General features: G+C 37.3%; 2 protein-coding genes across 2 annotated transcripts; one reads left to right on the forward strand and one right to left on the reverse strand.

Moving 5' to 3' along the window:
• The first annotated feature begins 13,083 nt into the window (after positions 1-13,083).
• Positions 13,084-24,430, forward strand: gls2a (glutaminase 2a (liver, mitochondrial)). Its single transcript, XM_066643421.1, has 18 exons — positions 13,084-13,359; positions 13,975-14,062; positions 15,180-15,301; positions 17,342-17,471; positions 17,550-17,629; positions 17,717-17,880; positions 18,440-18,498; positions 20,326-20,358; positions 20,754-20,812; positions 20,906-20,972; positions 21,083-21,133; positions 21,241-21,417; positions 21,713-21,844; positions 21,921-22,013; positions 22,216-22,277; positions 22,551-22,627; positions 22,708-22,771; positions 23,063-24,430. The coding sequence occupies exons 1-18, from the start codon at positions 13,157-13,159 to the stop codon at positions 23,247-23,249; spliced, it is 1,848 nt and encodes a 615-aa protein (XP_066499518.1). The 5' UTR covers positions 13,084-13,156; the 3' UTR covers positions 23,250-24,430.
• Positions 24,431-24,566: 136 nt separating this feature from the next.
• Positions 24,567-27,564, reverse strand: spryd4 (SPRY domain containing 4). The gene is made up of 2 exons (XM_066643422.1): positions 27,393-27,564; positions 24,567-25,609 (listed from the first exon to the last, which is right to left on the reverse strand). The coding sequence occupies exons 1-2, from the start codon at positions 27,520-27,522 to the stop codon at positions 25,071-25,073; spliced, it is 669 nt and encodes a 222-aa protein (XP_066499519.1). The 5' UTR covers positions 27,523-27,564; the 3' UTR covers positions 24,567-25,070.
• Between the last annotated feature and the right edge of the window lie 113 nt (positions 27,565-27,677).

Consider the following 27,677-nt stretch of genomic DNA (forward strand, 5'->3'; position numbering starts at 1 on the left):
AGCACGAGCTCCGCGGTTTTAAGTCTGCTGTGTGCATTTATGAATCTTTAGTATAGTCCAAAATACGGGCCGCCCCAGACCCCCACGGGCGCTGAAACCTGAGCCCTTCAACCGCCCCAAAACACACCCCATCCAAAAAAAGGGGGAAAAAAATCCATCCACCATTTCATCCACAATTTCACTGAGACATCCTCCTTCCCTCCATTCCTCCATCCGTTCCTGTTTCGAGCACCACGCTCACTTTCACTGGGCCTTTACATTTTACATACTGTAATGAAATGGTTTATGGAAATGTCTAATTCACATTGTTTCTTATGTCCATCAAACGCAGATCAGTCAAGACATGTTTGGTGTCAGTCAAGACATGTTTGGTATCCAGAGTTTGCTGCACTGATTTTGCCCTGGAGTTATGAAAAAGTAATGAATGCCTGTCACCCATGGACGTCTATTATGTCAGTCTTGTGTTCACTGTAAAATGAAATATCTGAACACTAAATACATTTTGGCCAGTTGGCTACATTCACTTAATTTTCACATGATGTTCAAATAACAACAACAAAAATCTCTTACCGTTTTATCTCTCGCAGTCTCACAATAAGACTGTACTGAAGCAACCCCACAATACAAATAAAAAGTTAAAATGTAGTTAAAGGTGTAGTTCAGAGCAGTGAAACTGTTGTAGAGCACAGAATCAGAGTAATAGTGAAATAATTGACTGGCACCAAATGAAGAAGTAGAGACCATTCTCTAAAAGCCTGGCCTTCTTCAAATGAAGCAGGGTCTAGTAATATCTTTAGTGCTTTGACTATGTCTAGTAAAACTGATCATCACCATAAGCATTAGCCAGTTATGTGAATAGACAATTTAATGCATATCAATTTTATACTTTTATATTCTGTCCAAAGAAAAACACATATCTCCAGAATAGTACCTTGACTGGAGAAGGAAAAAAAAACTTACGTTTCAATGGACATCAATGTAAAATTCTGGACAATTCTATTGGTCCCCTCATCATGAAATGTTTATACAATGTGAATGAGAGCTGTGTTCAAATGATTGCTAGAAATATTTAGTATCATTCTATCCTGATCTCATCTTACACTTTCTAAAGATTTAAGGCGAGTTTACCATGACAGTGACACAAAAAAGGACAGTAACATTTACAAAATTTCAAAGTTTAATTAAATACTGAATAATTGAAAAAGAAGAATAATGTCATATGCAACAAGATTCTTCTTATGGGTTGAATAAGCTCTCTGCTTAGGGACATCATGTTTAATATTTCTTTTTAGGATCACTGATTTATTTTACGCCATGACATTCAAATAAAGTGCCTGTGTATTATGTGTCAGGAGATCAACATGAATATGGCGCAGCAGGCAGTGTCACTGTCAGAGAGTTCCATGGTCCTGGGGTTGCGGGTTAGGGCCCTACACCATGTGACTTTTTGTGAGGAGTCTTCTACTTTGGAGGCTGATGCCATGTCCTTTCGGACACTCAACCACAAAACAATGTAAAAAAAAAAACCCTGATCTTTCAAATTTGTTCATAATTAAAAATACACAAAGGTATGAGAGTAATCCCAAAAGCTAGACAACTGACCCTCAGGTAGGTCAGAGTTCTTACAGTATGACCTTAGATAGTATTTGACTATCTAAATTGCTTCCACAGAAATAAGGAATGTTTACTCTTTGGCACCAGCTGTGGTTAACAGCTGTGATTGCCCTGAACAAAAAGGCCTGTATTTAAAGCAAACCTGTATACATTTACTGTACCTCACATTAATCCACTTCTTTGTGTAAATGCAGTAAACTTTGGTGTTATTTTTCAGCAATCCAACGATTCACTAAGTATTTATTGTCACATAGCCGAGAAGTTCTAAAAAGTACCTTAAAGGACGACAGTTCATCCCTTGATGATTCCACATCCATCCCAGAGAAATACCATTTAACCAAGCAAACAATAATTTATTCATGCAAAAATGGTTTGAGTCACTATGGTTTTAACCAATGCCAAAAGAGTTTCTTGAGGAACCCTTGAAGAACCACTTTTTTAAAAAAGAGAGCACTGTGAAAAACGATATTTAAGTTAGGTGGTTAGTAAAGTGACAAACTCAAGTGTATGCACACCCTTTCAGGCAGCACTGCCCACTAGAAAGATACTCTAAACACGCACCTCATCCAAATATGTTTAACACTTTATAAATTCTTCAATTCTGCATTTGCTATTATATGTGCATTTCTGAAGTACTGCAGTAATACAATATAATTTAGTGTTAAGAATACATTTCTAAAACATTCCCACCTTATTTACCTTTAATTAAATTTTTTGTCCATGGCCCACCACAAACAGGGCACTTTGGCCCCCTTAAAACATTAAGTTTGGGTTTTAAAAGTTTTGAAAATGAACATGCATGTACATCTTTAAGTGTAGCAAAGTGTAATCTTTGTCCTTGTAATTTCAAATGAGTGAAACCTCCAACTGACATTTGTAGAGTATTTCACATCAGTATAACAAATATATGCAAATTAGCCCAGTTCTCCCAAAAGTTCCTTCTCTTGGTCCAATCACAATAAAACATCAGACATATCAGCTGTCATACTGTGGGAAAAGAAGAACTTTGGTGCCCAGGGGATCAGGAGATCAAAATGAAGGGAGCAATGGAGAGCAGGGGATGAAAAGAGAGGGGGTGGCGGGTAGGGCGGAAGGCAGGAACAAGACTTTTGAAATTCCGGCCTCTGTATGAGACATCCTGTGTATGCAGATGAGCATGTGAGCAAGCAATTTGTCTGTCTGTCTGTGTGTAGTGTGTGCAAACCCATCAATATGTGTATATATATACACACTTAAGAGAAACTCTACCGGTGTGTGTGTGTGTGTGTGTGTGTGTGTGTGTGTGTGTGTGTATGTATGTGTGTGCGTGTGTGTGTGTGTGTGTACGCGTGTGCGTGCGTGTGTGTCTGTGTGTGTGTGGGGTGCACAAATACGAATGTACATGATTGCGACTTTATACATAGACCTCCAAATATTGTATGTGATGTGAGTCTTCACTGATATACCTAAATGTGTGTGTGTGTGTGTCTGTGTGTGTGTGTGTGTGTGTGTGTGTGTGTGTGTGTGTGTGTGTGTGTGTGTGTGTATTTGTGTGTGTGTGAAGTGAGTTCTGACTGTGTACTCTGTCCTACACACACACAATGCAGCTCTGTGTGAAGGCCTGAGGAATGTGCGAGTGTGCTGGGCAGTGGGGGTTTAGGTGGAGAGGGGTGAGGAAAGGTAGAGGATGGAGGCTGGAGAGGAGGGGTGGCATGAACACGGCGAGGCTCCAGGGGTGTGTAGGGTGTCTGGGTTGTTCAAAGTGGACGATGGTAAAATCTACAGGTTGGCAATGGAGCACAGATCAGCACCAGCCCACTGACCACGAGCATTAATAATTAGGGGGCTGACCATGCCCAATGCACCGGTAAAATATAAATAACTTTTCTAGAAAGGTACATTCATGAAGGCCTGTGGATTGGGACACTGGGGAAATGTCTGCAGTAAGTCCAGAAAGTTTCAACAGACAAAAAACCTCCAAGCCCTTTGGAGGATTCCACTTTATAATATTGAACATCCTTAATGTTGTCAACCAATAAACATATGGAAGAATACATTCTGGGCCTCAGTGATTTTAATAATGTTATATTTATGCTGTCCACTAGAATATCAATAGGAAAATGTAATCCTCCACAGAGCATGGTAAATTCATGGAGCTCTGTGTACTCGGACTCTGGAAAAAGGATGCAGTAGCTCCAGAAATTTTCATTTAACACCATAAACCATGGTCTGAATTCTATTCACATTGGATTTTATGGGATCACTAGTACATTCACATAGATATGTCCAAAGTCATTCATTTTATTGATCAATATCCTTGGCAATAATAACAGTGATGAGTGAAGAAGTGGGATTTTACTGAGTAATAAACCAGTTCCATGAGGTGCTTGAAGCCATGAGGTGAGCTGAAAATGTGACAAAACAGGAGCAATGCCATATAAATAATGTTTCAGTTGATGTGACTTTCTTAATACCATGTGTTCTGGCCATCTAAAGAAAACTTTTGCTTTGTGATTTACAGATAATAAGCTTTGGGGACTATACTCTCTTTGGTGCAATGTAGAACAATTTTCCATAGTTATTTAAAGATATATTATAAAATAGGTTCTTCAGAATTAACCAAGCAAAGTACATACATTTAGCTTTTCAAAGGTGCTTAAAAAAACCACTGTATTTTTTTAACTGGTGTTTTAACTATTTTTGTTTTTTACTTTTTTTTTTTACTTTTTAACCTTACATTAATACAGGCAATCCAATGTTCATTATATAGGAAAACACCAATAAATAACTGTGTTATCATGTTATAAATGTAAGTCATGAACATCTATACTGGCTGAACAATTCCTTGAGTTAACTAACCCTAAAAAAACTGCATGTTTGATTACTTTTACTTACTTTTGTTTTTTAATGCTGCTGTGTGTGGAGAAAGGAAAAGGGGCTGACTGCCTCAAATGTCTTACTGTTAAAGTTCATTAGATTCTAATAAGCAATTATTATTGGACCCAACACTTTGAAAGAGTTCAAAACATGGATTTCCTTATTCTTGCTTTTATAACACTCACTAGACAGCTAACTTAAAAGAAACCCTCTAATTCAAAATACAGACTAGGACATTTACATTGTGGGATTTTAGAAAGAAATGTGTGAAATACCACCACAAACATTCAAAGACCTGATGATCCAAAGGGGGCAAATAAGCAAAAGTGATTACTGTAGATAGAGTGGGTTTGGACTCTTACTTTCTCTCTCTCTCACTCACACACACACACAAACACAAAATGATTACTTAGACAAAAAAAAGCAAACAGTTCACGAGGACCTTGCATTATTAGCAGCCTTTTGGCACACATCTAAGGGTGAGGGTAAGCCCTGTGAACTGCCATGAGAACATGACCCAGTTTCTAAGCAAGTCTCCAAGAGTCTTGCTAAAAGCTGAACAAGCCAAAAAAGCTTCAAACATGTCAAAACACAATCGATTTTAAATTGTTTTACTGATGTACAATTGTTAATGATAATTATATAATTATATGAAACAGCTATAGACCAGATGTTGGTTTACAGTAGGGGTGTCTCCTAGATATGAATGGTTACCTGCAAAGACTTAATGTGAATGCAGTACTGTATTGTGAATCTTGTTATATTTTAGAGGTCCTGGACTTGTTATAAAAGGTGGAAGGTGTTCAAAAGGGAGCTATGGCTGAGGGAGAGATCAGAGAGTGGAGGGCGAGGTGGCGGAGAGGAAGATGGAGGGAGAGAAGGGGGTCTAAGATGGCGAAGGCAGACAAAGCCAGCATTCATGGCATAGAGGAGGAATGAAAAACATTCTCCTTCTCAAGACGCATGGTCATCAGTAGGACATGGATTAGGATGTGTGTGCGTGTGTGTGTGCACGCACACTCGTGTATATGTGTCCGTATGGGTGTCTGCATATATGCCAACAGTGGCGGATATGACACGGAGGAAGCTGATGTTTGATCTGATAATAAGAGGGTGTAATTTGAGCCAGGGATTTGGTGTAAAGATGCCCTCCACCCAATAACTACCAGCTGCAGTAAGGAGAGGTTCAGTGTTAAAGAGCAAAGCAACCTATATTTTTTATTTAACTACTTACTTTTTAGGTAGATCAGAGGCTTTTGTAATCAATGGTAGGTTTGGAACACAGCAAAATTTAGAATGATTGAATGTTTTAAGGAGCTACATAAGGAAGCTAGATGCAAGATCTGTCACTTGAATAATAATTTGAAAAAACTGAGGCCTCCAATAGTATACTTCTTGAAAAGTAAATTGAACAGAGAATTTTTTTTTTGCAAATTATAACCAAAATTTAACCAATCTCATGAACAGCACTTAAAGATTTAATCTGTAAAAGACTGGAGAATGTTAAGCTCCATTCTTACTTCCACAGCTATTTCTGTTCATTTATCCACGTAAAAAAAGCCAACTTGGTCCTATAACTCTGAAATAATATGTAGCTATCAAGAATATATTATAGTAAAAAACTAATAAACAAAACAACAGAAAAACATTTGCAACATCAACAATGAAGGAAGGCCCACTCTGGGGTATATTCCTGCCTTGTGCCCAATGATTCTGGGTAGGCTTCGATCCCACCACAACCTTGAACTGGATAAGTGGTTACAGACAATGAATGGATGAATGAACAACCAAGGAAGGAAAAAGAATGGCTTTCCCATAATTAGTCCAGACATTGAAATCAATGAATGTGTTTGGAATATGGATGGTGAAAAATGGAAAATGCAACCAACATCTAAAAGTGAACTTTGAAGATGTGGAAAAGTATGTTTGTTGGTTTCTTTACAAGCTGAATGCAAGATTTTCAAATAAACAAATAAATAAACTAATTAATTAATAAATAGAAGCTGTGATAAAGGCCAGGTTGAGCACACTGAGTACTTGCAAAACTGTAGATATTACCTAGTAGTTAAGATTTTTGTGTAACATTATGTTAAACATATGTTTGTGCTTGCTTCCTGCTTCTGTTAAATAAATATCTTGGGTTTATTTGCCATTTTACCAGGATATTAAATAAACAAAACGGTGGTCTGACATTTGCTCAATACTGTTTTGTCAATGGAGGTTAGACAAATGATTCTTTTCACTACCAGTGAAACCAAAGAACTGTATGACTGGAAACTAATTTTATGGTCTGGATTAAAGATATCTCTTTTGCACAGGCTAATGTCACTCTCAGTCTAACAGACCCAGTGTAGACATTAGAGGTGGTAATTAGTCAATACCCTGACACTAAATTCAGTTTTTCAATTTTTATGCTTTTTTAACAAATAGACTAACTAATAATGTTGGATATTCTGAATGGTAAAGGTCCTGCCCTGGCATTTGGCTGTAGAGAAATAAGGATTTATCTGCATGACTTGCTGTACCTCTAAAGGCTTTCAGTGAGTCTGGTCCTCACTGGATGTCAGTGGGTGCAGTGCGCCCCCTACAGTACAAAATGCCACTTAGGGTACTTTTCGACTTGCCCCTTCTTTTCCTCTGGCAATGAGATTCAGTCTACCTATTGGTAATGAAGATCTCATATTAGGCTCTAAGACTACATCATTAATGATAATTTCAACATATTGTTTGTGTCTTGTTGGTGAGATTATCTTGTCAAGCATGTAATCAGCCATGGTGACATTATCAGTATAACAAATACTAAAGCATACATGATAAACCTCATCTGTGTAAATGTTTTATAGATCTAATGTTTCCAAGTCCCAATACATCAAACAGGTGTAAAACATTGTAATTATACTCAAATCCACTAGGAGGCGGTGTTGTCCCATTAAATTAAATATGATCGTCACTCACTATAAGGAAAAAATGGCCCAGTTTGTAATATTCATAGTGATTACGTCTGAATCTGCAGACTTGCGGTTGTCAAGTGGCTTTAGGCTGAGAATTCCCTCAACCTCAATAAGGGCTGTCACTAGTGACTCCCTCATGACTATGTTTGGGCTCCAAGAGTAACCTGGTGTGCAGCTCTGATCTGATGAATCCCTCTCTCCCTTCAACGTTTATAAAGTAGCAGATAATCCTTAACAAGAAAGCCACTGTTGAAAAATTAACACATTACTTTTATCTGTACCAAAAACATTGGATGCTGCCATTGGGTGGTAAATGAGTAAATAGGTCTGACCATCAGGCCATGAAGTCATACAACTTCTGAATTTTCCTGGATGTACATCTCCCTCTTTCACTGAAGTGGGTATCTCAACACCGAAGTAAGTAAAATCCCTGAAATAGATTTTTTCCAATTATTAGAATGTCTAGAACATGTAATTAATAAATTCTTGTTGGATGCATGCACCAACATAGATTTCAGCTTGTTGTGTCTTTGTTGTACTTTTACAACGTTGGGTAAGGATGGTAGTCAAAATGGCATATGCACCTTGCACAATGCACATAGGACTTCTCAAATGTTCACATATTGTGAAATACTTACCTATTACTACTAGAAATGTGTTTGATTATTTTCTTTCAATTTTTTTTAATCTGTTTAGAACATATTTGAATGAAATTCTGAATGAAAATATGATTTATTGTTGTGCTATTTCAAGCCTTTCCAGTAGCAAAGTTTTGAAACTTTGGCTGTATTTTATCTGTAAAATATATATAAAGCTGTTTTTCTGGGCTTTGTTTGCTCATATATCTAAAGCCAGACATTGGATGTATAGGATGGTTACTGTATGGGTGTGGTGAGAGGTGGGAATATTCTTGACTGTGTGGATGTAAGTGGTCTGGGGTGCTGTAAGTATGGTGCATTGTTCTGGACTCTAAGCGGTCTGGGTGCTCCTTTTAGTATGTTGATCTAAGTGGTCACACATTATTGTGTGACTTGAGTGGAATGTGTTACATAAATAGCATTCATTTTTATTGAAATGATTCAGACTTTAGCATTCTCTAACTCTTTCCACTATTATTTCCATTCCATTACTAGTTCAGCTCATTGACTGCGGATTGCAATAAATGGGAACAGCCAGGCAAGTGCACTTACCCAACGGTGTCCTCAAAGATGAGAAGAGTTTAAAGAAAAAAGGAGAGAGGAAGCTTTGATGTCAGGGTGGAGGCAAACCACAACATCTGTGCTGTGAGGTGGTACAACAACAGGGCAGTCACCCTTGTGTCATCCTTTGCTCTTACCAAGATTCAACATTGGAACAAAGCCACCAAATTCTACGCAGAAGTTGAGAGGCTTTACATCATGGGTGCCTACAATAAATACATGGGTGGTGTGGATTCGTTGGATTCATTTGCTGCCAAGTGCAAGTTCCCAATGAAATTGCACCGCTGGGATATTTACATCTTCTGGCACATCATTATCCTTGCTGTAATCAATGCCTGGTTCCTCTACAAGCGGGACTGCAAAGCTTGCAACATTCCCAAGCTGCTTAACAGGAGAAGGTTTCATCCACAACTAGCAAAGGTAAGAGGGTGACCATCTTTAGACAGTGGGAACCCTGTATCACCGTTGACATCATGGAGGCTTGTATCACCAGTGACATTACAAAACCCTTTGACATCCTTGACAGCAATACCACAGAGATCTGTGACTGCTCTGAGGAGGTTATGTGTATAACCAGTGGATGTGTGCAAGGACATGATCACCAATTTTCTTGTAAAAACAAAGAAGGGATGGTACAGACACTGCGATAAAGTCTACAAAAATACCCTCTTCAGGAAGTGTGTGCATCTGTGCTTTTTAGATGAAAGGAACTGCTTTTTGGAGTACCAATGTACATGAACACAAGCGGTTATCACCATCGTCTCCCACTAGTTCCCACTCCACGAGTGTGTCCTGTGTCTGCAACAAGTTTTTATTCAGTTTTTTTTTATTTAATAAATATATTAGTAAATCTTTAGTAATAAATTAGGCAACCCTTCAATTTCTGCATCAGAAGCGTCCTTTAACATCATAAGAGTAGTGAAAAGGTGCTCATTTTTTTCAATTTTGGGGTTTTACAGGGCTAAAAAACCTAGGGATCTCTGCTGGGGTGACCGGGGCAAAACAGCAGTGAAAAGGCTATAGAATATTTTTTCAAATTAAACATCCAACACTCTCTGTTCTTCAACAGGCTTAAAATTTTATATCAAAGGAACCATGATGTAATACAATGGTAAACATAAATGTTCACCATTTTACCTTAAGTGTATCATGGCCATAAAGGCAAACTTTGGATTACCACATTACAGTACTGTCCTTTTTGCTGGATCAAGATGTCCTAAGAGGTTCACATGCTTACACAGTTGATGATGAATTGCTTCATGTCCTTGCAACATCAACACAAATAACGTCACCTGAGCTGATTTCATGATACCAAAAAAATTGTTCAGGGGCCAGTCTGATCTTGTTACATTTAGGCAGACATGGATCAAAATTTTGTTTTTGAGATGAAGATACTTGTATCTTTTTTACAGAATTACAGGGGAAAATATAAATTACATCCCAGAGTAAGTGATCCAGGAAAGCTAAACTAAAGCCAACATTTCCTGTTTACAAAAGGTAAAAAGCAGGTAATGTCGCAGTCACACAGCTCCAGGGGCCTGGAGCGGGTTCGATTCCTGCTCCGGGTGACTGTCTGTGAGGAGTTGGTGTGTTCTCCCCGTGTCCGCATGGGTTTCCTCCGGGTGCTCCAGTTTCCTCCCACAGTCCAAAAATACATGTTGGTATGTTGATTGACGACTCAAAAGTGACCGTAGGTGTGAGTGTGTGAGTGAATGTGTGAGTGTGTGTGTTGCCCTGTGAAGGACTGGCTCAGGGTGACTCCAGGGTGTATTCCCACCTTGCGCCCTATGATTCCAGGTAGGCTCTGGACCCACCGTGACCCTGAACTGGATTAGTGCTTACAGATAATGAATGGATGGATGGATATTTGGCAATAGACTTGTAAACAAGTTAGGCCCGAGTATGCTTTAAAGGATTTAAATACATTAAGATATTTTATCTAAAATTCTTAGATTTCCTTACTTATATTTTTAATAATGTAACAATATATATAACAATTTGTATTATAAAAATTATTCTCTTTCAAAAAAAAGAAAATTATTCTCCAAAAGAACAAAATAAACTAGATCATACAGATTTCCTTAGTGTTTAAAGGCCCAGGATTCAGTTCCTCATAACGTATACATAACTAGAGTATGTGTTTCTTGAAGGTTTATTTAGTAAATTATGGACACAATATTCACAATTCAGAGAACCCTCTGAATGTCTGAATCATTCTTTTGCAAGGTTATCATGGAAACTTGCATATAATTATTTAAATCATTTTAAAGGTGATTTGATTCTGCTGTTGTTAAAAATCTAATTTTGGTTCCAAAATCTCTTCTTGCAACTTGCAGCTTTAGTGAACACTGCCATTAAACAAGATATCAAATGCTAATGTGAGATTTGTTTGTACTTTCATTTTAAAAGAGGGAAAAGTGTAAGATTTTTTTAACTGCTTGTTTGTATTTTATCATTTTTCCTAACTGTCAGCACACAGAAGGTTAACTGTTAGAAAAACGCGCAGGTGTAGTGGGTAGAGCAGCATTTTGAGAGACCAGAGAGGTTGCTTTTTCTCTTCTGCCCTTGGTTTACTTTTAAGTAAAAGGGTTCAAATTGACTTTAATAATTTCCGTTGCTTCCTTTCTTTTTCACCCACCTTGAAGATAAATGTAAACACAGGGTAATTGCCTCATAGCAGCAAATTTTCTTTGAGGAGGTAAAGATTAGTAACAGGAATTTGTTTGTTTTTTCTTTATTTTTGTCTTGAAATGACATTCAGAAACTCATTATCCCTGCAAAGACTGCGTGTGTATGGTTGCCAACTTTATAAATCAAAATAAGGAACATAGAGCCCATGGCACAGGTATGCACAGGTAAATCCTTTTCGACTGTAGTAAATGAGATATAACAATTTATTCTCTGACATTTATTAAGCTAACTGCCATGTCCTGTAAGTTCCTGTCAGTAGCCTTTTTGAACAATGGCAAAGCAGAATCTGTCCATGTATTTTGCAAATACTGTATTACCAGTTTAAAATAACTATTATTTTAGATAGCACCGCTGCAAAACAACCCCCTGTAGGAGGGACTGTGACTCCATTGGCTGCAGCACTGAAAGATGGACAGATAACTCTGGCTGCTGATAAAGGTGGCGACCAATAAAAAGCACGTAATCTGTTTAGGAGCATTAGAGAATCCTCCCCTCGCTCTGGCTGAGAGAAAGAACTGTGTGTTTCTGTCTCAAACCATAGCTATAATAGTGTGACCTTTAAAAATACGTAACAAAATGTGTCCCAGAACGCATCTTTTAGTGTACACATATAGGACAATTCCAGTACTTTACGGGACAGTTTTCAATACTATGTGTGCGTATTCTGTGAAAAAAGCTTCAGCCCCCTAAAACAGGTCTAACGACGCCCAGGTTACCTGGTATTTTGCTAATTAAGGTTAATGTGATTCTGGCCTTGGCAATAATGATAGTACTGAAATAAGATATCTGACCTAATCGTAGTGTATTTACTTTGTTCTGAGAGCATTCTGATCTTACACAGCTCCATGAGGGTGTATTCATTAAAGGAACACTACATACTATTTTTAACTTAAAATTATAATTTCAAACTAATAATTGTGATACTTCACTGACACCTTATATGGCGAATGGGGCCTCTTGTCATGTCAAGTTACTATGTAACTTCTGGAGGAGTGTAGGAGTGTAAAGTACCCCCTCCCTAATGATTTAAGTAGGATGCTGTAAAAATGAATTACACTAGGGGGAAGCCCAGAAGCAAAATACCCAAATATTACGAAGTGTTTCTTCGTAACACTTCCGCTAACAGAAGTGAATAACAAAAATATTCAGGCCAGTTTTTAATAATGTCATATTACTGGGTCTCAAAAATATGTATAGTGTACTCCAGTGATAATATGTGGAAATACTAACTTTGTAAATATTTGAAGAATGGGCTCTGACTTTTGTACTATCTGTAAATCGGATTAGTTTGACATCCTGCTGCAAGCACAAGTGTGTGTTAAATTCAGTTGGGGTAATTTAACTCCAGATGGTAAAATTCAATTCTAGGATTTTTGTTCCAACTGCTTGGTCAGCCGTTTAAAATACTGAAAGACAGGCAACTGGAGCAAATCCCAGGAAAAATTTTTACTTTAAACATTGGCAGTATCTACATTTGGCTAAAGTGTTCAAGCCTTAGTTCAGCTCTGCTCAGCTCAGCTTGCTGTATATCGTGCCCTGGGAGAGTAAAGATGTCACCTGTTGCCAACTTGGGGAGCTGATCAGGTCTCAGAGTTACTGCTTATTGGTCAGGCCCCATGTAACTGCCACCACCTCCCCCATGTTTCCCAACTCAGCTTCCAGCATGTCCTCATGACAAGAGCTGCTGCTCACATTTGTTAGCATTGCTAAATTTTCTGGTAGCAAGAAGGTGCTAGAAGGCAAACAGAAAGAGACTGCGGGCCAAGCACTGGACAAGCCTCTCAAACACTTTATTCATCATATTTAGAGCTACCTGCATATTTAATTATTTTTCCTTGAACAGTGATGCATTGCCTAAAGCACTTAGGTACATCCAATGCGAGGAGGTTTCTAGTCAGACAAGGTGAGAAATGGACAAGAGCTGGCGGCAACAGTGGATATTTTGCTCCAAGGCAGTTTGTCCAACTGCTACGGACGAGTATAGTATCACCTATACAGTATCCACACCCTCAGACTGTTGTCCAGGACTGCGATACAGAGGTGGACAGGTAAAGACAACTCACTTGTCAGCTTCTTTAATATCATATTACAATGTGTAATGTTAAAAGTTACATTTTTATTAATTTTGCACTGTGCGTAAATGATCATTCCATTCCAATTCATTACTTGGACTATAAATAATTCTGGATAAAATTCTTTATAGTGCAAGTAATTAATTACTGAATAATACATTTTAGAATGTAATTATTCTGGTATAAAATACATGGTAATAAAGGTTAATTTCTTAGGCTTTTTAACATTAAAAACACAAAATCTAATAAAAAAAAGTGCTCAATTTATTCCAAAGGTCTAAATAAATCATTTTATTTAAAATGTAGACAAAATCATTCAGTGCAGTATGATGTGAAATAATTTGTTTAGAGAAGGCAGAATTATTCAGTGTTTGTGATACGAACCAGATATAAAATGTTTAATATTGTTAAAAGCCCACATAAAGATTCTTGTTTTTAAGGTGTAATCAACACTTTTATGATGTAATCAAGACTGTCTGTTTCCAGTTTACATTGTTTATTTCTTAAAAAAATAAATAAATAAAAGGTAGGTTATGGAAAGTATTGATTCAGGCTACTGAGTTGTGTGTTTGTTTTCTGTGATTTGTTTAGTAAGGGAACAGTGCCTATGCTGGAAGACCTTCTATTTTACACAATTACCCAAGGAAAGGAGAAGATTTCTGTGGCCCGCTTCATCAACGTATGTGTCACTGTCACATGGTGAAACATAGTGTTTCACAGATTGCATTGAATCATAATGAGTGTAGAGAGCACAGATGATGAAAACATAATGTTGGGAACATGCACAGTATTTCATATTGATAAAATACACACTCAAACACATGACCCTACTCTTCAATCATACAAACTTATAAGAAAAGGACTGTACTGTACTCACCTTTATGGCACATTTTTAAACATTTATTAAGGGGAGAAAATGAATTCTCCCAGCCATTACAAGGGTTTGTTAAATTTAGCAGAACTTTTGATTTAAAAACAAGAAAAAACAGCCAAACCAGGTGTTGTGTGATAACCTCAGATAAAATGCAGACTGACCAAATAATTGACCTTTTTATGTCTAATTTTCTCAGAGGGCTATACTATTCTATATTTTGCACTTTTCCGTATTTGTGGGGTAGGTGTGTATATGAGTGTTACTTTGAAAGAGTTATAGTCAGGGCTCTACAGGGAAGCGTACTGTCTGAGCACATGCAACCCAGAAATAGACCCACTGCTGCGTGATCCCACACTAACCCCACAAACATGCACACACACACACACACACACACACACACACACACACACACACAAGCAAACAGTAGAGTACCTAAGAATTTATAACAAATTTAACATCCAGATATTAGTGATATGAATCTTGAGACAGATAACTTGGCAAAAGTGATTGTAAACTGATCATTATTAAACATTTATACTGTAAATAGATTATTTTAATATGTGAACCCACAATGTTGAATATAAGTGTATAATAGCAGTACAAATATACAGTACAAGTCAGTTGTACGGCAGTATGAGTCAGTTAACTCATTAAATGTCCAGTCAAAATACTTATTATACAGATCAAGATATTTTTAAATTATTGATTATTACATTTTCTTTTAATATAGTCCTCTTACATATAGAATAAAAATAAATTTTAAAAAAGGTAAGTCACTTCCAAAGTAAGTCTATTGTTTTATATAAAAAGATGTTTAATCATGCAAGACCTGGTTGATTTGGTAATGCTTTCATCTTTGAGAGACAGGAGTTTTTTTTAATGATTGCTTCGTGTGTGGGTGCATGTGTTTTTTTTTTCTCAGGCACTGAAGAGCACAGGCTTGTTGACTTCTGACCCTCGACTCAGGGACTGCATGCACCAGCTTCACCAGGCAGTGTATGAATCTTCTGGCACAGCAGAAATGGATCAGGACCTTTTCAGAAAGTATGTTTGTGTTTATTTTGATGGCTTAATTTGCATGCAAAATACTAAAACTCCCAATGACACATTTAGCTGATTTTCTGTCATAAACTAAACAGTAAGTGAACGGATCCTTTACTGAGGACACATCAATTCACATTTAATACACAATTACTATTATTTGCTGATACCAATAATTGACAAAACTTTTGCAAAGGCCAGTCTGTGTGTTAATTTAACTTCACTGTAAAAATGATAACAGTTGGGTCAAAAAAAATACAGGCAGATTTTTAATTGCATTACATTATTGAAACTACAATTGTAATTATGCAAGCTGTATAGCTATCTTAATATGTTCAGTAAAATCATATTGCTAGAAATTGGTCTAATGCTGTGCAAATTTAAGCAAATTTAAGAGCAGTTTCAGGGCAATCATTGAACATGCTTCCGTTTAACATGTTACCAAATATTAACATGAGTTTGAGGCAATTATATTTTTATGACAGAAGGCTGTAGTTATGCTCTCCCAAATCACCTGCACACATACAAAGTGGGGCTGGGGAAAGGCTGCCAGCAAAGCCACCCCCAGCCACTAGAGGGAGACATAGATACACGCTTCCTTAATTTGAGGCAATTAGTTCCACCTGGACCACTCATATTTAAGGGAAACCTACCCTCATTGCAGTGCTCAGTTTTGATGTTCTCTTATTAGAGTGCCATGCGAGCCTGGCCGGTAATATGGTGAAGCCCCTCAAGTTTTCTCCTGGTCTCTCTTGCTCTCTAGTTTTTGGTTCCCTGCCAGAGCTTTCCCTTTGAGTTTCCCTTCTTGGGATTCAATATTTTCTTTTTTCCTGTTTTTGGTATAAATACATAAATAGAATTAAAATGTTTCTTTTTCTCCTCCTATTCTTTTGCCAGTCACTGTTTGCTATCTTTAATTTCTTTTGTCTCTCTTTTTCCCCTCCCTTTTGTTTGGGAAACTCTTGCCTTTGTTTTCATTTGCTCAGTAATTTTGAGCTGATCGGTTTTCCCCTGATAACTTAAGTTTTCCTCTCTTTTGTTTAATTTCTTCCTGGCACTAAGAGGGGTTGTTTGTGTGTCTGCACTTGAGTCCCATTCCTACAGTACTCTGTTGGTAGCTCACCCTGTTTACTCTAGTCCACCCCTGGGTGAGCTACCACATTACACATTGTTTCTGAAACATTTAAATACATTTAAAACTCACTAGTTTTTACAATTTTTCATTGAGACATATAGTTTTGGATGCATGTTTTTGTGTGTGTTCGCTCCCCGGAGAACACATAGCTAATAAAACATCGCAATGTGTTACCTAAAAGGAAGCACCATTTCAGTCAGCAGCTCCTAGAGTCGGTTTCCCAGACAGATCAAAAGTCTAGTTCTGAAATAATTCAATGGCTGAGAAATGATCCAAGTTATTCAGAGTAATTTGGTGTGAAAGCCTTTAAGTCTCTACTGCATTGACAGTCATGCTACAGATGTGTTTTCGAGGTTTTTTTTAATATGTAAGGCTGAATATATTAGTGCTACATTCAAAATGTTCTGAAAGGCCAAAACATATTGTCTAAGGCATCATGTAGCACATTATCACTGTCCATTGAAAATCATGTATCTTCAAAATAGAAACTTAACAGGAGAAGGAAAAAGTCTCATACTTCAGTGGAAGTCAACGTAAAAAGATTTTAATCCAAATAATTATGAAGCATTTCTATTGGGTTTTATCATGAAATTATTACACAATGCAAAGGACAAATGCTGTGTTCCAATTATGTAATAAACTAACAATTGGCCAAAATTGGGATACATATTTTTGATTGGAGAGTGACAATCATAAAAACATTTTATTAAATAATTTTCTCTGATGTACCTTTTTTGTAAGGTAAATTTTTCTAAATCATGAAGCATTCCATGTCAAACCACTGTGAATGACTGTTTACATATTAACATAAACATGCAAGTTCCACTTGCATGTTACTGCTTGTATGTTACTGTTAATATGCTAAATGTAACATTTTTAATTATTATTATTATTATTTTTTTTTTTAGATGTGTGGGCAGTAATATTGTGCTCCTTACTCAAGCCTTCCAGAAGAGGTTCATTATCCCTGATTTCATGACTTTTTCATCCAACATTAATCAGCTTTACTACAATGCACAAACCCTGCAGAAAGGCAAAGTGAGCTCACAGTACAAACACATAAATAACACACACACACACACACAGTCATATTAACTCCTCTGTTTAAATGTACAGGTTGCAGACTATATCCCTCAACTGGCTAAATTCAACCCTGACCTGTGGGGTGTGTCCCTGTGTACTGTTGATGGTCAGAGGTGAGAAAATTTTAGTATACAAATGTTTCATTGTCTCATCGCTATATTGTCTGTATCTATTCTGTCTCTCTGTCTCTTCCTCTGCAGACATTCTGTGGGGGAAACACGGGTGCCCTTCTGCTTGCAGTCATGTGTAAAGCCACTGGAGTACGCACTGGCTATCAGTGAATTAGGGACAGAAACTGTGCACCAATATGTGGGAAAAGAGCCCAGTGGCCTTAAATTCAACAAATTAAGTCTAAATGAAGAGGGTAAGAAACTGGCCTTTGACATCTGCACTGAAAAAAGCACACAATTTATAACAGTTGCTGGAACTTCAGAAAAATGTGTACAATGTCACAGTTCAATGGTCAGACCATTCCAAACTTTTTACTTTATACTTTGGTATATTTTTAACAGGGCTATGGTTTTGTTATGTATTTACAGAAAAACATGTTACAATATACTAACCATGAACATTTGTAGAGAATACGTTTTTAAAAACTGTGAGAATTAAAGCTAAATTAATTAATGTGTTGCTTATTCATTCACAGGAAAAGGGACATAATTCTTTTTATTAGACTTTTAGAAATGTCCGTGGCAGACAGAAAGCCTTATTATCAGGCCATTACTAATACTGCCAAATATCCATCTAACAGTTCAGTTGAGTCTCTAATTCCAGTCTGATATTATTATATTTCCACAATGGAACCTATGCCCAATGAACTCTTACTCATGTAACCTTGAAACTGGCTCTGGCCGCCAGTTATGGAGTCTGCAGATGTTGAGTGTACATCTGGATTAGACTCACTTATGTATTTTTCTTATTAGAAAAGCCTCATAACCCCATGGTGAATGCAGGGGCCATTGTCATCAGTTCACTTCTGAAGGTAAGGAGACGACAATGTGCAGAACACAATAATAGGTCTCTGGCCAAGTCTGAAATTGTGCCTCACTCACCCTTCATACACTACCCTCTTACATTTCACAGCACAAAATAGTGTGAAATGGGAGCATTTATTTACAGTGTATAAAAAAATACATTTTAACTGAAAAATTTAGTTACTCTACTGCTTCAAAATATTCAAATTTTAAATCTTGCTCTTCCAACTTACTGTTAGAATCTGAAATTTTTAAGACAGTCTAATAACAAACTTGAACTTGTTAGCGTGCAGTTGATTTAACTGTGTAATTCCATTGCTGCATTTTGTTTTTAATTATATGTAATCCCCTTAATGCACTGCAGTTCAAAAGGAATGGCATACAAATGTGAAATACAACCATTAGTCCTAGTAGTTGCATTTTTGTTTGAATGTGAAATTGTTTACACAAACCCCACATAAATATGTCAGTCCCCCAAAACGCTTTCGTCACTAGGAAACTAGTTCACCACTTCAAACATACCCTGCTGTTGCAGTCAGGTCACAGTTCAGAGGTGAAGGCAATTATTTGACCTCTCTCTTTCATTTTACAACCCTGATGACAACGGTGAGTGGGAGAGAGCAAGGAGTAAAATGATGGTTGTGGTTGAGAGGTGATTTAACAAGTGTGTGTGTGTGGAGTAACAGCCAATAAGAATGATTGTCCCAGAGGGTGTGCCCTGCAATAGCTGAAGTTAACAAACAAAGGCAGAAGAAGGTCCTCAGCTTAATATAATTTAAAGGCAGTAGTTAACTATTGTCTGTTATTAATAACTGAAATAAAATATAAATTTCCAGCATACATACAAGACGATTTATTTCTTACCTTCATATCCACAGTTTCTTAACCTGAAGTATTAAAAAATATAAAAATAATTTCACAACAAACTCATGCTCTGTAGAGGTCTTGCCTCAAATGATTAACTCATAATGAAGTCGACCTAAGATCATTCATTCATTCATTATCTGTAACCAGACCTCTTATCCAGATCAGGGTTGCAGTGGTTCTGGAGCCTGCCCGGAATCATTGGGTGCAAAGCAGGAACACACCCTGGAGGGGGCACCAGTCATTCACAGGGCAACACACACACACATTCACTCACAATTTGAGTCACCAATCCACCAACATATGTTTTTGGACTGTGGGAGGAAACCGGAGCACCCGGAGGAAACCCACATGGACGATACACCAAACTCCTCACAGACAGTCACCCGTAGCGGGACTCGAACCCACAACCTCCAGGTCCCTGGAGCTGTGTGACTGCGACACTACCTGCCTAACTTCAGTTTGAGTAAATTTCATAATGTTATCCATGTGAGAAGGTGCACGGTCCAAAGACACTTTTGTAAAACAGCAGTGCTGTTACATAAGTGAAAGTAAAACTTGGACTCACACAGGCTCATGAACACATTCCCCAGCTGGACCCTGCACTGCCTTGACCTTTCACTGCACCAGGTGGCAGCACTGCACTTCAAGGCAGGCTTCTCCTTAAGCCCTTTTTTACGATCTTGACACTGATAGGGAAACCAAATCAGCGGGGTTGTGTCCAACTGGCGCATACATTCACAGATCTGTGCGCGAAAAGAGGGTGCCATAAACGCAAAGGCCAGCGTTAATTATATACCCACAAGTTGCATGTCTATACAGAAATAACAACCGTTACACTGGTGAAACTGTTTCCATGTCTTCTAAATATGTCTGATATATTTTAGTGGATATAGTTCAAATCATAGAACATATTGCTGTATAGGACTATTAAATTGACATCTTCCTCTGTCTTTTTCTATTTTTTTTAGCCTGGGTCCAAGAAGGCTGAAAAGTTTGATTTCGTAAGTATAATGTATAAAGTCAAAGTTGTATAGTAATTAACATCAAGCATTTTCAGTGTAGGTCATCATTTAACCACATTTACAGGAGATTATTTATCTTTTTAACACATTTCTGTTTACAGAAGTATTGAAATGTGGCATTAAACTTCTAAAGATACCTTGTAAACACGCATTTTCTAAGCTAGAATTGTTGTACAGGAAAAAAAATACACAGTGTAATTTCTACAAAGCACAATATCACACCCTTGTGGTGCAGTCCCTAAGTTGGATATAGTATTTAAGAACTAGCACCCTTTGAAATGCAGTTACTAGCTATATTTGAGTATGTATCTGAGTGAGCATATTATTCAAGTATTTTATGTACTGATTTACTGAATACTTTGCTTTGTCCATAGATGATGGACTATCTGAAGAGAATGGCGGGCGGAGAATATGTGGGTTTCAGCAATGCAATGTAAGATGAATAACTTCAGTTCTAATTCTGACTTGTTTATTTTTTCAGAAGACATACATTCATTTCAGTGGTTAAGTCAGCATTTTTCTACAGGTTTCAATCAGAAAAGGAGACTGGGAATAGGAATTTTGCGATTGGTTATTATTTAAAAGAGAAAAAAGTAAGTGTGATAGTTCAGTATAGCACAATGCAATAGTTTATAGTAAAAAAGTTAAATTTTCAATTTAATTTTATTCACCTATTCTTCCCTATTTGTTTGCTGTTGTACAGTGTTTTCCTAGTGGAGCAGATATGATAGCAGCACTTGATTTTTACTTTCAGGTGAGTGGACTTTCTTAACTGAAGTGAAATAAGAATAATATCATTCCTTTGCTGTTCTTCTGTTTTAAACGTCTCTCGTGTGATTCTAAATCTGTCTCTCTATCTAGTTATGTTCTATTGAGGTCAATTGTGAGTCTGGAAGTGTAATGGCTGCCACTCTAGCTAATGGAGGAATCTGTCCGATCACAGGAGAACGTGTGCTGAGTGCAGAAGCTGTGAGAAACACTCTCAGCCTCATGCACTCTTGTGGCATGTACGACTTCTCTGGCCAGTTTGCCTTCCATGTGAGTCATCCACAAGCAAAATTCCAATATCCAAATATATATCCCAGCCTCAGAATGCGGAGGATTTGCTGGGGCTTGAACCACATATCTCTCTAAATGGCTAATGCTTAGAGTGCTTTTATTCAGGAGCCCCTGTATTCCATTCTAAGCACACGGAAATTACTGTCACGAGAAAGCAACCATATTACATGTGCATTGCATATACATGATAAACTTTATTCAGGTAGAGTGCTCTGCATAATGGAGGTGACATAATCAAGAAGAAACACTTGAGTGTACATTTTCTCTCCTCCAGGTGGGCTTACCAGCTAAGTCTGGAGTGTCTGGTGCTGTTCTTTTAGTAGTTCCTAACATCATGGGCGTGATGTGTTGGTCACCACCTCTTGATCGTGTGGGCAACAGTGTGAGAGGCATCCAGTTCTGTCAGGTACACACAGACACACGCGCACACACAAACCCACTATTCCTAATTAACACACCACAAACAATCTTCTTTTCTTTAGGATCTGGTTTCTCTCTTCAACTTCCATAACTATGACAACCTGAGGCACTTTGCCAAGAAGCTGGACCCTCGAAGGCAGGCTGGCCACGAAAGGGTGTGTGTTTGACTCATATGATTGAAAGCTGCCTCACAGTATGAAACATTAAACTATAATAAACACAGACATATCAGAATATTATGACCACCTCATTTCTGCATTCACTGTCTATGTTTTTAGTTCCATTGACCATACAGGTGCACTTTGTAGTTCTACAATTACAGAATGTATACAATATTTGACTTTTTTTCCTAAACAGAATAAAGCTGTAATTGAGCTTATGTTTGCTGCATACAGTGGAGATGTCTCAGCACTCAGAAGGTAAAAGAATACATCCATGTACCTTGCTTTCTTTGCTTACCAAATGTGTATTAATCTAAGCTTAGATTTATTTTGTTTGGCAAACAAATTGTCTGCAAATCATTTATTGAGGTACTTTATAGAGGTAACTTTAATAAATAATTATTTTTAAGAGATCAGTGTGAATGTTGTCCTGTTTTTGAAAAAAATCTTAGTTCATTCATTGTATATTTTTGCTCTATTCCAACTAAAAGATAATTGTTTAAAATGTTTGTTGACATTTAATATTCTCAGGTTTGCACTGTCAGCAGTGGACATGGAGTTGAGGGATTATGACTCTCGGTCTGCTCTGCATGTAGCTGCTGCAGAAGGTGACCTATTTTTATATATTCTTTCATTCCTTCATTCTTGTGGTCTACCAAATGAGAAATTTTGTTTTTGTCCATTTTAGGTCATTTGGAAGCTGTCAAGTTCTTAACAGAAACATGCCGTGTGAACCCACTTGTGCAGGATAGGTAAGTCACCATCTAACCAATGATCTTCCTACTTACATTGTGGTAACCAAACATTTATTTAATGTCTTTTTCAAAATGGCCATTAAACAAATTTTTTAAATATTTATAAAGAGATGTTTATGGTCAATTTACACAAGTCAACATCTATTCAAGTTGCATTATGGTAAAAATGTTAACATGCACAATACTCCTAACAAATGTGAGACCCGGAAGGCCATTTGACAAGACAATAAACAAAGTAATTTTTCACAGTACTGTAGATATGATAAATTATTACTCTTAACTGTTCAGGTGGGGAAACACACCACTGGATGATGCAATGCAGTTTGGTCAGGAAGGAGTGGTGCAAATGCTGAAAGAATATCAGAGCATTTACTCTCACACATTGATACCTCAGATATCTTCACAAGCTCATGGTGAGTCTGGGATAGATGCAGAGGATCTGAGGAATATGGAGACTCTGGAGGGCTTTGTGTGATTGATGGCGTACCTTAGACCATGTGGTACAAATGTTTGTAACATGGCCCATGTAAATGGTCTGTTGTTGTAATTGGTGTGATGAGAATTTGATTAAGATCAAATTAATTATTTGTCAGTTTCAGTGAATCAACTGTTCATTCATTCAACTCATAGATTCAATAGATTCTTATATTTTGTGTTACATTGGTACACACTGGTTGTGTAAAAGATTCAGATGTCAGCTACACTTGAAATAAACAAAGCAGAAATACATAACTAAAGTGAACCATTAGGAGGATTATTATGTAACGTATAAAAAAAACTACATAATTGAATATGTACATAATTAATTGGTTACATTTTTAAAGAGACTTATAAGAGTATTAACATTTTACCTGATATTCAACCAATAACAACTAGATTTGCATATGTGCTAAAACTATTAAAATTCAGCTGGCCCGCAATCTACTGAAAATCTGTTTCAAAAGATTGATTTGATTGAATAACACCTATTACTATACTACAATCTTAGTCTAGTCCTGATTGTATTTCTTCAGTTTAGTTTTCAGCATACATAGGCCAGATACTGACATGTTGTAAAATAGTAGTAAATGGCTCAGTTGTGCATGGAATTGGAAACAGCAGAAATAATTTAAATAGTTTGGATGAAGTGGAAAGATTGAATTGAAAGTTTCTGATTGAACTGAATTCCAGGATTCTGTATGCTGGATTGCAAAATGTGGATTAAGCCACATCTGGGACTAAAATGAAATGTCATCTGTGACTGACGACTGGAATTAAACTAGATTTAATATTAATCTGGTTCTGGGAGACTGGCTATATGTAAAGGTAAATAGAACCCCAATACTTCTGGGGCAGCTTATAAGAAATGCTGGCAAAATGCACATTTGGAATATATTGATTTTAATTTACACTTGAGTGCTGTAAAAATGTTTTTGTAAAACACATTGTGCTTTTATAGCACAGAAGACTTGTATATCTGTAAATATGTATTTGCAAAAAATTCACTACATGTAATTTAATTTGTTCGTATTTATGCATTTTAGATTGTAAAAAGGCCCTATACATTTTTTTATCATCAAGTAGCAATATCAAATGGAAGTTGCATATTGTTTCAGTATATTCCCTGCTATGACAACAAACTATCTCCATATTGAGCATTAAACCTTTTTGTGAATTGTTAGGCAAGAAAAAGTATTTCTAGTTCTCATGCAACAACGACAGTGAGAACTTGCTGAATGAAAGCATATTAAATGTAAATAAAGAAGGTAAACGTTAAGTCTCCCTCCATTTTATTGAGAAATTAACCCATAACACTTGACAGCACAAAAGCACACAGAGAGACATGTTCATGTATTAAACTTGTAATAAAGTCAGAATGGCTGGACTGATACAAATGACTGAAAAATTCAAGCTTATTAATGTTTCAAGTAAGCATATTCTTAAAATATATTCAGGCCCATAGTTTCAGTATATAAGTTCACACTCTAAGGATTATTATTACTGCATTAGTAATACAGACCTGCATCGTTTTGTCCTTCAATTTTGACATGAGGTAATGCTTTCTTTCATATTTGTCAACTGTTGATACACTAAAGGAATATAGCAACCTTTTTCTTTCTGATATGAGCCACATCTTTAGCATATGGTAGGTTACCACAGGCAATCATTTTAAATGATGTTCTGTGATTTAAACATTTTCTGTGAACAAATAACATTTTGTATAATACAGATATACTGCATAGATGAGGCATCAAGACATTAGAACAAATGCAGGGTGGTTCCTTTACGAGGCCTTTACCAGGTATGACTGTTATCATTAAAGCCCTGGTGGAATCTCTAGTCCAGAATGTGTGAGTATTTCTCCATCCCACAGCGCAAAAGCAGGGCACACTGGTGTGTGGAACTGTGTCTTCATTGTGTGGACTACCTTGGCTGTCTGAGTGTCTACTAGGCTGAGCTTGCCCGCCTCAAAGTCCAGCAGCAGCCCAACTCGTTCAGGCTTCCCCACCAGGTTCACAGGGACCATCTTATTGGTAGTCATGGCATACCATTTCCTCTGTACGTAGGAGAATACCCAGGAGGTGGAATTTGGACCAATGCATTCATCACGTGATGTTGTTTCTTCTGCGACTCCTATACGGAACTCGTCAGACTTTTTAATCGTAACCTCCCAGTAATGGCGGCCCGACTCAATGTGGCTATCTGCTAACACCACAGCCCAGTCTCTGAAGCGCAGAGGGGAGTCTTGCACATGAGTGGGGTCCACGCCCAGAATTCTGTAGATCACACCAGTTTCTTTCTTAAAGAGATCGAGACTGCTGTGAGCTGTCCGCTCATCCAGCTTAAATTGTAGCTCTGAGTGAGAGAGACAGAGAGAATGATTGTTGTTAAAAAACAAAAAAGGATATTGCACAGACCTTTAGATCTGACAAATACTCTACACTGTTTTTTGATGACATACAGGTTCATCTCAAATTAGAATATCACCAAAAAGTAATTTATTTCAGAAAATTACATTTCTTAATTGATTTTTTCAAAATTTTAAACATTTTATAGATTCATTACAAACAGTAATTGTTTATTTTAATGTTGATGATTATGGTTATGATTCTCAGAAAATTAGAATATAAGACAAATTAAACAAAGATTTTTAATACAGAAATGTTGGCCTGTAGAAAACTATGTATAGTATATATTCACTCAATACTCCTTTTGCATAAATATTATTGAATCAATGCAGCATGGCATTGAGGCGAACAGCCTGTGGCACTGCTGAGGTTTTATGGAAGCCCAGGTTTCTTTGATGATTGTCTTCAGCTTGTCTGCATTATTGGGTCTGGTGTCTCATCTTCCTCTTGACATTATCCCATAGAGTCTCTATGGGGTTTAGATTAAGCGAGTTTGCGGGCCAGTCAAGCACAGTGATCCTCTGGTTATTAAACCAGGTATTGGCACTTTAGGCAGTGGGGACAGGTGCTGCTGGAATATTAAATACACAGTGCTCTAAAATATCCTGGTATAGGAAAATGACTGCCTTCTGGATATCTGTCAAGTCAGGGACCATGATTAGTCCCTGTGTCTGGTTCTGTAGGCTACACATTTTAAAGGCCTAGGAAACCTTTACATGTGTTTTGTGTTGATTATTCTAATTTTCTGAGATAATGACTTATTGGTTTTCATAATCATCAACATTAAAAGAAAAACACTTGAAATAGAGCACTCTGTAATGAATCTGAGTTTCACTTTTTGAACTGAATTACCAAAATAAATTAACTTTCTGATGATATTCTAATTTCTTGAGATGCGCCTGTAGTAACAGTGGTCAAAGCTCTCGCTGAACTATACTAACATTTCTACATTTTCTTCTTTTTACTTCATGCACAGAAATATAGTTCTCTGTAAACCTAATCCAGAAAGGTTTACTGAGAATTTCTTAATCATTTTTCAAAATGATTGTATTGCCACTAGTAATGTCAGCAGCAGACATGCACAATGGAAAAAAGGCATAGACAGCTTCCAACAACTTCTATAATCAATGGATCTCTAAATAAACTGACAATAAAGCCTTGCTCAGTTAAACTGGGTTTGTCAGAACAAATACTAATAGTCAGTTATCCACCCAGATAGGGATTAGTGAAGATTTTCACTTAAAAGTAAAACTTGGTCTACTTGAACACTGCTGGGGAGATGATAAATATCAATGTTGTTTCAGTATGGCTTCTATTTTTTTGCGCTCCAATCCCACCCACAATACTCCAAAAACAAAAAGGTCAAATCATTTACAAGGTACCACGTTGAAGATTCACGTTCTGACTAACCTTCAGGATTGTTTGTGTTTTTCTCTGGTTGCATCAGGTTTAGATGTCCACCAGCAGAGGTTATTAGGTCACTGTGACAAAGGTTACACATTTACTCTCACTCGCCATGTTTTTGGTTCACATTAGTTTAAAGGCAATCAATTTCGTTTGTTTATTTGTAAATCAGTGACAGTAATGACTTCGTGACCTTGCCACAGCAAACGGGACAAAAATCAACCAGTTAGATAAATAAATCCAGGGGCTGAGAGTCCGTTCAGTGAACAGATGACCTCGAGCCACCAGTAAATTCACTGAAAATTTGTAACAGCAATTTTACTCACGGTTTTGTGTACTGTTGGTAATAAAACTTCTTCGGGTGAGACGTGTTACTTGTCGGACAGACGAGAGCAGCACAGCGCTGCGGGCTGCGAAACGGCTACTCATCTGCAGCACGCGGACGGGGAGCGCCATGTTTCTACTCAGGAGCCATCAGCTTCCTGCGGTCTAGACATGTGCGTGTTAACGAATCTTTTAGGTGAACCGGCTCGACGAACCGACTCCCAGAGCCAATTTAATTTTTGATATTTAGAATTCTACAGGTTGCAGCAATAGGCTTCTCATCTAAA

Source organism: Hoplias malabaricus, chromosome 14, assembly GCF_029633855.1.
Source record: "Hoplias malabaricus isolate fHopMal1 chromosome 14, fHopMal1.hap1, whole genome shotgun sequence".
Lineage (NCBI taxonomy): Eukaryota > Metazoa > Chordata > Actinopteri > Characiformes > Erythrinidae > Hoplias > Hoplias malabaricus.

Excerpts from the sequence above, each read along its gene's own strand:
- gls2a (XM_066643421.1), top strand. The coding sequence starts at position 13,157 with ATGCATTGCCTAAAGCACTTAGGTACATCCAATGCGAGGAGGTTTCTA. Across the intron at positions 14,063-15,179 it reads CTGTGGCCCGCTTCATCAAC|GCACTGAAGAGCACAGGCTT; the intron begins GTATGTGTCACT and ends TTTTTTTCTCAG. Across the intron at positions 22,278-22,550 it reads GATGTCTCAGCACTCAGAAG|GTTTGCACTGTCAGCAGTGG; the intron begins GTAAAAGAATAC and ends TAATATTCTCAG.
- spryd4 (XM_066643422.1), bottom strand. The coding sequence starts at position 27,522 with ATGGCGCTCCCCGTCCGCGTGCTGCAGATGAGTAGCCGTTTCGCAGCC. Across the intron at positions 25,610-27,392 it reads TACCAACAGTACACAAAACC|AGCTACAATTTAAGCTGGAT; the intron begins GTGAGTAAAATT and ends TCTCTCACTCAG.